Genomic DNA, 13,769 nt, shown 5'->3' on the forward strand with positions numbered 1-13,769 from the left:
TTTACAAAATATCTTCACGAAAGATCTTTACTTAATATCCTAATCATTTTTGGCATAAAAGAAAAATCGATAATTTTGACCCATAGGCCTACACTTGTTGGCTATTGCTACAAATATACCCGTACTACTTATGACTAGTTTTGTGGTCCAGGGTTACATATGTGTTCATAACAATTCATTTAACAATTTAAACCAGCTTGTATAATAATCTAAAAAACCATGTAATGTAAAAACCCTAACCGTTTTGACAGCACAGATGTGGAATATTTGTCAAAAGTCAGCTGCAATCTTATTGCAGTTCATCAGACATTCCTAATTTGCTGCGGAATAATTTGAATGTTTTATTTTATGTTTTTAATTGTGGTCATGAAAGAGCAAATGGCTGTCCTAATGATTTCCAGTATCAAAACTGAGGTGTACTGAGGTGTTCGATTTTGTGTGAGCATAAAATATCTTCTACATGACTACAGAACAGAAAAAAATACCACATACTGTACATCATGCAAAAGATAATCCAGAGGTTAAAATGTGTTTATTCTGCTTTGAATGAGAGAACATTGGCAGTGAACTGGAAAATTAAATCATCAATAATAAAACCGCTTCAGGATGATCCATTATGTGACATCATGTACCAAAAGCATTGTGGTCTACCCCCCAAATTCCTCTTGCAGCCTTAATCATTGATATTAACACATTCTTATTTGAAGCCTTTAAGGAAGTCAAAAGGGCGGCAGGCTGAGTGTCATATAATTATCATAATGGGCAAAAGCATTGCTTCAGCTTCACCATAATAAACTGTTAAAGATAAAGCAGTACACATTGCTCAACACTGATTTGAGCAAGCTAGAAAATAAATGTTTGCATCTATAGTGCCTGAATATTCATAGCCATACTATTAAAATGTAATTACCTTGAATTTAATTACTATTAAAAATTACCTTGATGCATTTGAATCAGTTTCACACTTAACTGTTTGCTGCAAATGACCTCAAAGCTGCAAGTATGGATGAATACATTAAATGCTAGACTATTCAAATAAACTGTGACAAAGGCAGTTAGTAAGGTTTGTAACATGAGAAAAGTACATATGAAAATAAAAATATACAAACAATAACATGAAAAGACAATATTTCTAGATGACAGGATACAGAAGATTGTTATAGAAAATGTTAAGTGAATTGTAGCTTTTTGTGCTAACACAGTTAGTAATGGAAATACAATATCAAAATGAGAAAAAAATACTGATTTAAATGGGTTTAGAATATTATGACTTAATATATTGAAATATTTTGGCTAAACTGACTGTGCGTTCAAATACCAATAAGAATGTAGACTTTAATCTCCATGTTTAAAACTGTTATACAAAACCAGCATAGAAAATTCCAAGATTCAATCTGGGCTAAATTATGATCTTACATAAGCACATAGATCAACAATATAAGCAAAATATACGTAACCTAGTATGATTATTAAAATGGTACTTTTAATAATCATGCTGTTCATATAATACAGTAAAGGTATTAAAAATGCTTATGAATTGTATCTTTCAAAAAGCACAGCTTAAACCTATTGAGAAGATAAAAAAAGAATATGAACAAAGCCTAAAAATGCATTTTGTGATGTAGCAATAGCTTCTGCAATATTTGTGGCCATACAGCTATGGATTTTTAATTACACGTTTAATTACAAAATCATCTAAAACTGTACCATCTAAATTGCAAAGTTTTTGATTCCCCAAAGAATAAGAAGGTTCTTCCTCACATAACTGTTCATGTCACAGCCTCGGCCAGGCCTCATCCTTAGCCCATACCTCACACCAGTATAAACATTCTGACACTTAGGACACAGAATTCTGGGTGTGTTTTATTCTCACTCATAAAGCGCGCGGCAGCACTGGGCAAAAATTCTTTTAAAAATGCACTCTTGCATTTTTAAGCTTTTTGCTTGTCATTTTAGTGCTCTGAAACAGTTGTTTGCCATTAGTCTGATATATCAGTTGTCCAAAATACTGCTGGTGAGACTCTGGTGCGTCCTGCAAGCTTCACAAGAGTCAAAAATATGAAGGATCTTGAGTCAGGATTTAAAAAAAAAAAAAGATACAACTGTGTCCTGCTCTCCTTTTCACTTATTTCCTTGCCATATTGTCACCGCTCTGCACTTCATTCTTCATCTGTTTCCAAATCTGCCCCTGGACCAGCCAGTGGCAATGTACCTCTTATTTCCAAGATGGCTTCTCCATCTCTGCAGAGAAAAAAAATTAAAGAGAGAGAATTTGAGAATTTTGGAGAACAATCAAATTTCAGAGCAATTTTGGTTTGCAAGTTGTTGTTGTTTTTTTGAAAGAAATCTCATCAAGGCTGAATTTATTTGTTTAAAAATACATTAAAACAGTAATATTGTTAAATATTGTATCCAGTGTCACATAATCCTGAAACCATTTTAATATGCTGATTTGTTGTGCAGGAAACATTTCTTATTACCACAGTGCTGCTTAAACGGTTAGTTCACCCAAAAATGAAAATTCTGTCATTAATTACTCACCCTCATGTCGTTCCAAACTTGTAAAACCTTCGTTCATCTTTGGATGAATTTAATTTTTTGGGTGAACAAACCCTTTAATATTTTTGTGGAAACCACGATAAAAAAAATTTCAAGATTCTTTGATGAATAGAAAGTTCAAAAGAAATGGATTCTTTGCTGAAGTCTTTACTGTGATATTTAAACAATTTGAGGCAATTTAGTGCAATTTCATGCAACTTGATGAATGTTTATCTGCGTCCGACAACTAGTCTGGTATTTCTAGTTGTCTTAGTGAACTTTTGGCTTTATTCTTTGAAGTGAGCCACATGTTAGCTTTGTAAACCTCTCTCAGACAAGGAAAATGGCAAAAACAATCACAACCAATGATTCTACCTCTGTCCAGTTCAATAGCTTTTTGGGAGCAAAGTTTGGACATTTCCGCTTCCTTCAGAAGATTGTTCTTGTAGTCTGTGGAGACGAACAGAGATATATTTGTCCAACTCTTTTCACAGGTGGTGCATTTTGAGAAGAAATATGAGGTAAACTCACCCAACTTCGTCTCCTCTTGGTTGCTTGACTTCACTTCTGGGATGCTTCGCTCACATTCTTTCTTAACACATGATGTGTGGCCCCTATATATATGACACACATTGCCAGTTGATGCTTTATGCATAACTAATGTTCACAGATGGTGTTTTTAACATCAGTAGGTACTCACACATACGTCACCGTCGGCAGAGGTGGACTTTCGACTTTCCGTGGATCAAAATCCTGGCCTATGTTTTAAAAAATGCAAATATTAAATCAAGTACAGAGTACATAATATTTGAGCATACAAATGTCATATATTACTGACATGTTATATATAACTATATGGCTGAAAGACACTTCTGAAGTGCAACAAAGACATTTACATTATATATACAACTGAAATGCCTGTTTAAAGCAATAAAAAGCAAAAAACAGATGGAAAGGATGAATAAAAGGACAGAAAAAAACCTTGTCTTTTCCGGTGACGTGTGAGGAGAACGACAGCCAACACGATAAGAGCAAGTAAGAGGAGAGTCACCAGGATGTAGCCCAGCTGCTGCAGGAAGTGACTCCTTTGCTCTGGCAAGATGACGTTGATTACATGTGGCGGCACTTCCACCATATTGGTGTCTAAAAGAGAAGATGATCAAGTATATGTATTGGGGAGTTTGGCCTTGAACTTGAATTTTTTTTGTAATTTTTAGTAACCACCAGAGGGCCCTGTGCTACTTAAAAAGATTTATGCTACACAGAATCTTTTGCTGTGTAAATGCACACTTCAGCACTCCTCAAGGAGAGATATTACAGATTTAATCATAATCTGATTTCATGCCCTCTGAGAAATGAGACCAACATCATCTATGCTCCTGAGCTATTTATTCAGCTTCACATCAGCTTATATAGTATGACATAAAATAAATACTGCATAAAAAAAAAAAAGTATTACGCACCAAACACTAAGCAACTGAAGGTAACAAAAGTATATTTCAACAAAATAAGAATTACAGAGAGTACAGAGAGATCTGGCATTAGGGCTAAACAGATGTTGGAGGTGATTGTTTCTGGAGTTCAAAACATTGTGTTGGCAACACCAAGGTCATGGGATTGACTCTCAGAAAATACACACACTGATAAATGTATACCTTGAATGCATTCTAAGTGGCTTTGGACAAAAATATCAAACTTGCTAATGTAAATGTTTTAAGCAGCACAGTTTGTGCACTAGTTTATTTTAATTGTACTCTGAATTCTGTGAGAAGTGCCGGAAACTGCCACATGCTTTTCAGCTAGAATTAGATACGCTGTTTTTTTTTTTCCTGGCAGGAAAACATGGATTTAAATAAAAAACAGAGGGGGGATGGGGGGAAATGGGGAGGTACTATGTGGTTTATTTTACTGAGTGACTTTGTCATTTTGCTTTCACAGGAAAATTGAATAAATTAAATAAATAAGCCAAACTTGCACCTCTTTGTCTATGATACAGACATAATAAAGACACGCAGCCTCTTTTCCTAGAAAATAAGTATTATGAGATGTGGAAAATCACTCAGGGAATATTATGTTTGGACATTACAAAAGAGCCATGGCTGCCCTAGTGAAAAATAAATATACTAACATGTATTTGAAATATATTTATTTAATTGTGCGGAAATAGTGCTGAAGTCCAACTAAAGATATACTGAAGTATATTTGAGTGTGCTAAAGTGGAACTATTGCAAGTATACTTCGGGTACACTTTAAATATCTTCCATTTAAAGACCAATATTATTCAAAGGTCATACAATCCTCATCAATAGTGGCATTAAAACACATTTTAGACTTAATATCAAGAAATGTGCATTGTGCACAAATAAAGTTTAAATATAACTTTTATATCAGTAAGTCTTGAAGCGAAATGTCAATAAATATGTTACGAGATTTGAACTATACTTAGTATGAAATAAATGTATTTTAAATATATTACTTTTTTACTAGGGTGAAAATCAGAGAGAGATTCTTGCTTCTTACGATCTTATTAATATGAAGTTATTATTATTGTTTGAAGCTTTTTAGAGGCTTCTTACAAAAACAGCAATGTATATACAGTAAAATGTAAATAATTATTGCCATAAAAAATTAAAACAATGATATTTGTAATATTTCTAACAGACCACTACAAATTGTTGTAATGCAATCTTTCTATCACCCACTCAGTGTAAAACAAGCAAATTGCCAACTACTGTTTTAAAACATACTCATTAAGTAATTGTTACCTGTGAAAAACAGTTTCTGGCCTGTAATCTCAATCTTAGCCTCTTATTGTGTATGTCTGAACCCAGAGCACTAAGGGGAACACAGGCTAATATCGTAGGGTAGATTACTGTAATCAGTAACAGCTGAAGGATCTTCTACCCTCGTTTTTCAGAAGACCTCATAAAAAAAGCCGGATATGACTGGTTACTGGCAGTCAAGAGCCATGGTAAAGAACAACATTGTGTGTTCTGTCACAACATTGTACTGTTTTGCCTATAATAAAATGCACCTTTACTGAAATGGCAGCTAGGCTACATCCTTTTAAAACACATTCATTTCTGTATCTTTCACCTTAGGTAAACCACAAAGCAGGCTTCTCCACAAAAGTATTTCTCTAACAGTGATTTTATGGTTATTATGCAAAGATGTGTTTTGCTTAGTTTCAGACTTCCCTTGCATGTTCACATCACGGATCATTTTTTAAAAACAAACAATTGCTTTGAAAACAATAAGACATCTTCCAGATCTCGAGAAGCACTTTTTATTTCCTGCTTGTTCATGAACAGATGTCTTCAAGAATAGTCGTGTTTATGATGATGTTGAGTTTGGGCTCATGGTGAAAGCTGAACATTTATAGGCCAAACAATCCAGAAGAGGGCTTCCATGGGGACTTGTCTTGGACTGTCCTGCTTCTAAGACCATAGGGGAACATCAATATGCTTCAACATTGCAACTTTTGAACAGTTATTGAAATGCCAGATCCCGGGGAAGCTGAACGTGAATGATTCACATGATTAGAACCACCTGGTCTAAAACGGCTGAACTATAGAGGATCAACAGAATTATGAAAAGTCCAAAAAGGAAGTGATTTTATGTAATGGCTGTGCTGGATCCAGACAGTTGTCTTTTTCTTCATGCTTAAACAAGACAGAGGAAAGGACTGACACATTTTGGATGGCTTAAGAAAGGGTTGAGGGAAGGTTGAAGGGGGAATGAGGGGATGTTGAGGGTGGGCTGACCTAAATCCACAACAGTCTCCTCCTTATGGCTTATGGTCTGATGTTGAGCTCTAGCTACAGCTGGCCAGATGCTTTACAGATGAAGCAAACTTCCCTTTTCCTGCAGATAAACAAGACGCTGTCCAAAAACACTCCAGAAAGGACGGTGACGGAGGATAAAAAAGAGAGAATGGCCAAAAACGAGAAAAAGAGCAACATGGGTAAGACAGATCAACAGAAAATTAAAGAAACAGAATAAGGGAAATGCAATGCACAAGGGAGGATACAAAAAATCATGAAAAAAAATGATAAATAAGTCAAACCACAGAGATGCAGTAGTTAAAAGAGAAGAAGTGAAAGCTTAGAAGACGAATAGACTGCCAATTTGTATGACACTTGTAAGCAGTCTGCACACTGTACAATATAACAAAACATAGCTAGGGGTGTTGAGGAAATTTGATACTTTAAAGGAACAGTTTACCCAAAAAAATAACATTTGGTCATCGAAGTACCACATTATTCTTTTGCTGCTTCTGAGTCATTTGTCACATAGAAGCACATAGAGTCATTTGAACTTAAGAGCTTGTGAGTCGTGAATGAATCAACCAGACCAGTGTGAACCAGATTGACGGATTCATTAAAAAGGATAATCAAAAGAATGATTCAAAAGAATAAATGAAATGACTCAAAACAATGATTAGCTGATCAGTCACAGCTACTCATCTCACAAATATGCAAAGGCGAGCGTCACGTTTTTTAGTGAATAATGACTTCAATTTTGGTGTGTTCTGAACACAAACTTGTCATAAGGTTTCGTGAAACTTGTAATATATAGTGCACAGGTTGTTTGGACAATTTTTTACAATAATCTAATGTGCTTTTACAGCCTTTTAAAGCTTCATTGATGTGTTCCACATAAGAAATAAAGTCATATGGGTTTGAAATGACATGAGGGTGATTAATAATGACAGAACTATCCCTTTAACTCAAGGAAGACAGCCAAGACAAACAACTGACATCAAAACAAAATACAGACACTGAACAACACAATGTATAAACAAGCAGTCACCGCAGATGCCCAATGCTTTTTGCCAAAAAAAAGAAAGAGGCCGTGCAGAAATATTTTGTTGTTAATAATGAATTCAGCAGTGCAGAATGTGTTTAGCTCTTTCCTTTCTTGCCCAAAAGTCTGTGATTATCCACAAGATTCCACTGAGGTTTGTGTAGTCTAGGGTTCAGTAGAAGCAGTATTACTAAACCACAGAAAATGACTTTCCCACATTCTCTTATTAGTGGTTTTTCTGCCAAATCCCCACCCGTCTTTCCCCCTTTCTCTTTTGTCACTGTAAAAAAATCATTAAAGCGTATGCATTAATCCCTCTCTGTCTCATATATTTCCTTCCTTACTTTTATCTCCCAATTCACATTGCCTACCTCCCTGTCTTATGCAAATAAAAAAGCACTTTCTTATCCTCCTTTCCTTCTGTCTCCCTGGCAATACCTCAAAGAAAAACATAAGGCTATCGAATGATCCGAACCAGAGCAGAACTCACACTGAGAAAGTGAGCTGTGACAGTAAGAGAGAGAATGGCAGTGGAATGCAAGTATAAAAAAAAGAAAGAAAGAGAGGAAAAGCGTGCTTGAAGCAAAAGAAGAATAAGCTTTAAAGGAGAACTGCTGCATTTTAATGAATGTGAACGTGGCAACCCAGACAGCAGGGTAACCAGATCTGCACTTACCTCAGACTGTTTTAGGTCAGGATTGTTTGTTTGAGTTCATGCCCTGTGATTACATCCAACCTATTTTCTTTCTTCTTTCTTCTTTCTACATTTGTTTATCATTTAGTTAATACAGATTCAATTCTGAAGACATAAAAAGGAGTCCCAGGGTGGTGGGTGTTTTTTTTCTTTGGCTCAATAAATGCTAATCAAGTAATTCAAAACTGTTCTGTAAAACAAGTGTAGACTATATCAGTAACAAGCATCAACCCTTGCCTTTTTCTCTTGTGAATATAAGCAAAACCAAGAACTTTAACAAATAAATAAAGACAAACTAAATCAGGAGAACTCCCTAGACTGGGACTCAAAGTTGCAAATATAGCATTTAACACATTTCTTCAGGAACATGCTGAAGATGCTCCAAGAGGGACGTTCTATGTTCTTACATTTACTTCTACCTGTTCAAATGGTCTGCACTGGCATTTATCCACACGCAACTTGCAACAATTCCGCTGACAACCATTTTAGACTCACATTGTGAAAAATATTTAATGGAATCTGTGGTGCAAACAAGTCATAACGAGCCAAAGCAACAAACAAGAACTCCTGACAGCAGCAACTATTCGGTGATAAATTGGGGTAATTCTGGAAAAACCCTTGTGTGCTGTGAAACTGTTATTATACATGACTAGTAAAAAGCTGAAATAAAGAAAACTGAATAAATGAACTTGATTGAATTCATGCTTCTCATGATTGATCTCTTGATTCTCATGATGAATATCTTTTTATGGTCACACTTTATTTTAAGGCCCAATTCTCGCCATTAACAATTAACTACGACCTTTCCCTCAATAAACTTCTAATTTGCTAATTATTAACAGTTAGTAAGGTAGTAGTTGTTAAGTTTAGGTATTGGGTAGGATTAGGGATGTAGATAATGGTCATGCAGAATATGTGCTTTATAAGTACTAATAAACAGCCAATATATTAATAATAGGCATGCTAATAAGCAACTACTTAATAGTGAGAATTGGTCCCTATACTAAACTGTTACCATTTTTATTATACTTTACTGTTACTGTGGGTGTTTCTCTTACTTGAGTCTTCATTGGGAAGATACTGAGGTTCATCTGTGGGTTCCTGAGGGATCTGAGGGACTGGAGGCGTCACAGTAAGCTGGAAGATGCGTCTCTCATGCAGACCGCAGTAGTGATGATGGAGATGACAAGAGTATAGCCCCTGATCCAGAGGCTGGATGTCTGAGATGATCAGAGAGAAATCTCCCTGCGAGAATGCTGTGGCAGAAATATTCATCTTTTGCTGAACAAACAGTGGTCCATAGTGACGCCTCTCACCAGAAGCGTACAGGTCGATGAGCCGATCGGCACGGTCATGTCGGACCCCTGGAGGTTGACGGTCCCAGTGCACCACTTGTTGTTGGTCCTCTTGACTGTTGCCCTCTGTCCAGATAGGCCGGCGGTTAACGCAAGGGAGAACCACTGCACTGCCCACCAGAACCACAAACACTGCCTTCTGACCATCCCAAAACCGCCTCTCCTTACGTGCTGAGAGAAAACCACAGCAATATGAATATATGGTAGATTATAGGTAGAAATATTACTTGAGCACCAAATCAGCAGATTAGAATGATTTCTGAAGGATCATGTGACACTTGAAAATTCATGGAAAATTTCAGTTTTGCCATCACAGAAATAAATTACACTTTAAAATACATTCAAATATAAAAGCAATTTCAAATTGTAATAACATTCCACAGTATTATTGTTTAAGCACTATATTTTTTAAAAGGTTGGTGACTGGAGACGAACAGAAGAGTGTAAAATTTTCATTTCAAATGGTCTTCAGTCTTCACATTCTTTCTAAACTTTAATCAGCAGCCAGCACCTTATTTGGCATGAACTTGCACAGAGAGAACAAGATGCAGGTTAAATGCCAAGAAAAGCCAGACAAAAACCTCCTCTGAAATATGAAGTGAATTTACCAACCTGATTTGGTGACATTGAGCTGAACTTTGATTGACTCATACAGGTGGCAGTAATGATGATGCAGGTTACAGGAGTAGATTCCTTTGTCACTCATTGCAACATCTGTATGAACCCAGACAAAATGTATTAATTTATCTAGAAAAGAAACATCAGAGATGTTCCTGAAAGTTTTGAAGTGTGAAGATTTCTATGGAGTTCCAGGCGGTTGCCTTTGTATTGCCAAAAAGTATCTAACCTTTGATTACCAATGAGAAGTTGCCATCCTTAAAAGCAGTCTTCGGCATGTTAATGCGGCCCTGGTTGTAGCCGTTGTAGATGCGCTGGTCTCCAGCAGAAAACATGTCTATGACACGTTCCATTGAGTGGTCTGGGCCACTACGAAGTAAATCCCAGTGCACTACCCTTTGGCGGTCCTTTAAGCGGTCTTGTGTCCACACCATGCGCTGACTATGGCATTGCAATACCGCCTGAGATCCCTGGGAGGCGCTGATATTGTACATGGCCACCACCACGCCACTGCCATCACTTTGGCCTTGCACTGAAACACAAAGGGCCGGTTTCCCGGACACAGATTAGGCCTGATCATTGAAAAGCACTATCATATGTGATTACCCAAATAAATGGAGCAGTGCTGTTGTTGTAAACCATATGTTGCTTTAGCGCCAGTAAACTAGTGTTTGAAGTAATTATAGCATTCTCAGTCCTGCAGCTGCAGATACACTACTGTTCAAATGTTCGGGGTCAGTAAGTTTATTGAATGCTTTTAAAAATAAGTCTCTTATGATCACCAAGATGCATTCATTTGATCAAAAATACAGTAATATTGTGAACTAACATTACAGTTACAATATTACAATTGCAATTCTTTTCAAATATATTTTATTCAACAAATCTATTGGAACAATGTATTTGTCATTACTGTCACTTTTGATCAATTTAATGCATTCTTTCTAAAAAAGCATTCATTTCTTTTTTTTATTAAACCAAACTGACTTTAAACTTTTGAACGGTAGTGTATATTTTGGGATATTTATACCGTTATGCCGTTTGGGATATGTATATGCTCGATACATTTTTGATTAACATTTTATAGTTTTAAGATGCAAGTAATGTGCTTACCAGGGCTGAAGAGGAATGAAGTCAGAACTGTAAAATAGGCAAACAGAAAAACTAGTTAAAATTACATACATAGGCCACCTCGTGTTTTTTCTCACTAGGTTAAAGACTAGAGATGCGGGATTTATCACTGTGTTTTCAGAAATAACTGTTTAAACGATTAGCTTTGAAAAATCAACAGGCGCTTGAGCTGCACTGTTAATCTGACAGGCTGGGTGATAGCAAACTACCCTCAGAGGGCTGCTGAGCACAATAAAACAATATACTATATATTACGAGAACAATACAGCAATAGACAAAGAGAGTGAGAAATGCAGTGATGGCCAGCCATGTAGGTTTCCCTGTTTGTGTAACATTTCTATGTCAGCAAACATTTTGGGAAAAATAAGCAACATCAATATTTTGCAGCCCTTATGTCTGGAAGGACTATTTATGGATGTTTGTATAAGTCTGTAACCCTCAGAAATAAACACCTCTTCATACGTCTGCAAGAAGAATCAAAATACTCATGGCTAATAAAACACTCCTTTGTAAACTCTGGTTAACTTTAGACATAGAATATAAACATTTAACTAGAGATTACCTAGGCCTACATTATTCTCAATTACTGAAATTTTTGTCAAATCAACCTTAAGGGGATAGTTTACCAAAAAAAGAATGAAATGAGAGAATGTTTGATCTGTTAACAAACCAGTCATATGAATTCATACAGGTTTGGAACAACATGAGGGTGAGTAAATGATGACCATTTTTATTTTATGAACTTTATGACTAAGGGAGTGGTTGGAATGTCCCAGATCCTCTCGCATTAAGAGGGTCTGGGGCAATTCAACCACTCCCTTATTCATAAAGTGAGAACATTTTCTGTGCTTTCTTTTTCAGCATGCTGAAAATATGAGGGATTTATATTAAATGGGTTGGCTTACTTTTTTAAATTTTATTCTCACAACCTACACGTTTAAAGAAATACAGTACAAAAGACAGACAGTCTGTTTGATGAACAAGACATTTTAGCGGTTCACAACCATTTTTTTACACACAATTATCTACCATTTAGATAATTTAACCACTGAAACTGTAAATGGTCAATGTCTGTACAATTATTTCAGTTTTCAATGGTACTATTTTAGACTGAACTTTCAGTTCCTTTGAAAGAGCAGTCTAAAATATAATGCCTTTTAGAGACTTTTACAATAAAGAAAGAAATTCATCATAGTTAAACTGCACAGTAAATATTTCTCCTCACATGGGTTTTCATCTTTGTTTGGTCTTTGAGGGTTGATGTATGTCATAATGATTTTGTGTTAAACGAGAGAAAAAGAAATGTACAGCAAATCCTGAGGGCATTAGAAAGGCAGTAATAAGGATGTGTTAGAAGCCAGAGAAACCACAGCCATCAGAATGAAAGGCAGAGGAGGAGGGAGAGGGTCAAGGGTTTGGAATCTGCTGAGGAAGCACTTTGAAATGCAACGACGTGTCTGTTTGCTCATATATCTGTATTTCATTCACACATGCACACTCATATTCACACAAACATGTTGAGGGCAAAGCTACACATGCACAGAGACTGTAAACCTACAAAACTGCATCTCTCGTTCTCTATCTTTCTCATATTTTCCCAAAAATGACAATTCTGTGCCATTTACTAACCCGCATGCCATTATGACTTTCTTTCTCCAGTGAAAAACAAAAGATCTTTTAAAGAACAGTAACTTTGGACCCAATTGACCTTCTTTGCATGAAAAATACTTTTGCGTTTCAAGGAATTTCATTACATTTGGACACTTTCATGTTGGAAAACTGCTGATAAAAAGCCTCTTTTTTATTTGACATTCCTCTATTTTCTTTAAGTCTGAAGTCAGGGCTCAGATGTTCTTTCATGACATTCATGGAACATGGAAGCTTCAAAGGAACTGAAAATAACTGAATAAAGAACAGCATTTTTAATGATGGAGATGATTTCATAAATAGTTCTACACCTGAAATGAGCCAGCGTTCTCAAACTACACTCTTAAAAATAAAGATGCTTCAAAAGGTTCTTCAAGCGAATGCCATTTTTGGTTCCACAAAGAACCACTCAGTCAAAGGTTCTTTAAAGAACCATCTCTTTCTTACCTTTTTATAATCTGAAGAACCTTCTTTCGCCACAAAGAACCTTTTGTGAAACAGAAAGGTTCTTCAGATGTTAAAGGTTCTTTATGGAACCATTTAGACAAAAAGGTTCTTCTATGGCATCGTGAAGCACCTTTATTTTTAAGAGTGTAAGCCCAGTAGAAAAGAGCAGTGCTGTTTATCAGGCCTGGGTTTAAAGCATTGTAGTCAAGGTTCGTTTACATGGGTTAAACTAGGGAAGGCTTCACTTTTGTTGACTTACAGACCTGCTGAGTGTGCAGAATCATAATGTTATGGGATTTTCCACTCAAAACCTACAACAACATGTCTAGTATATTAATTAGGGGATAAAGTGAATATAGTAAGTATAGTGAACATTTTACTTTAGTGATTCAGTGTAAGGAGCATTTAGTAGGCTGGATGGATGTAACAAATCTTTTTAGAAGGTGTATGGAGGCAAATTCAAACAGAGTTCAGTTTACAGTGAAACATCATACTGTAATTGAGAGGGGGGGGGGGGGGTGGACAATGGGGAG

The 13,769-nt window shown here is 36.1% G+C and overlaps 1 protein-coding gene across 1 annotated transcript in view; it reads right to left on the reverse strand.

Moving 5' to 3' along the window:
* Positions 1-517: 517 nt before the first annotated feature.
* LOC107560385 (matrix-remodeling-associated protein 8-like) overlaps positions 518-13,769 on the reverse strand; it is a 14,549-nt gene continuing 1,297 nt past the window's right edge. The window contains exons 2-10 of the mRNA XM_016244590.1: positions 11,125-11,151; positions 10,241-10,543; positions 10,006-10,107; positions 9,097-9,564; positions 3,520-3,681; positions 3,239-3,296; positions 3,070-3,152; positions 2,914-2,988; positions 518-2,241 (exon numbers count right to left, since the gene is read on the reverse strand). Coding sequence (XP_016100076.1) covers positions 2,216-2,241; positions 2,914-2,988; positions 3,070-3,152; positions 3,239-3,296; positions 3,520-3,681; positions 9,097-9,564; positions 10,006-10,107; positions 10,241-10,543; positions 11,125-11,151 — 1,304 coding nt within the window. The 3' untranslated portion in view covers positions 518-2,215. The remainder of the gene's footprint in view (positions 2,242-2,913; positions 2,989-3,069; positions 3,153-3,238; positions 3,297-3,519; positions 3,682-9,096; positions 9,565-10,005; positions 10,108-10,240; positions 10,544-11,124; positions 11,152-13,769) is intronic.

This window comes from Sinocyclocheilus grahami, unplaced genomic scaffold (genome assembly GCF_001515645.1).
Source record: "Sinocyclocheilus grahami isolate Dianchi unplaced genomic scaffold, SAMN03320097.WGS_v1.1 scaffold3.1, whole genome shotgun sequence".
In the NCBI taxonomy this organism is placed as follows: domain Eukaryota; kingdom Metazoa; phylum Chordata; class Actinopteri; order Cypriniformes; family Cyprinidae; genus Sinocyclocheilus; species Sinocyclocheilus grahami.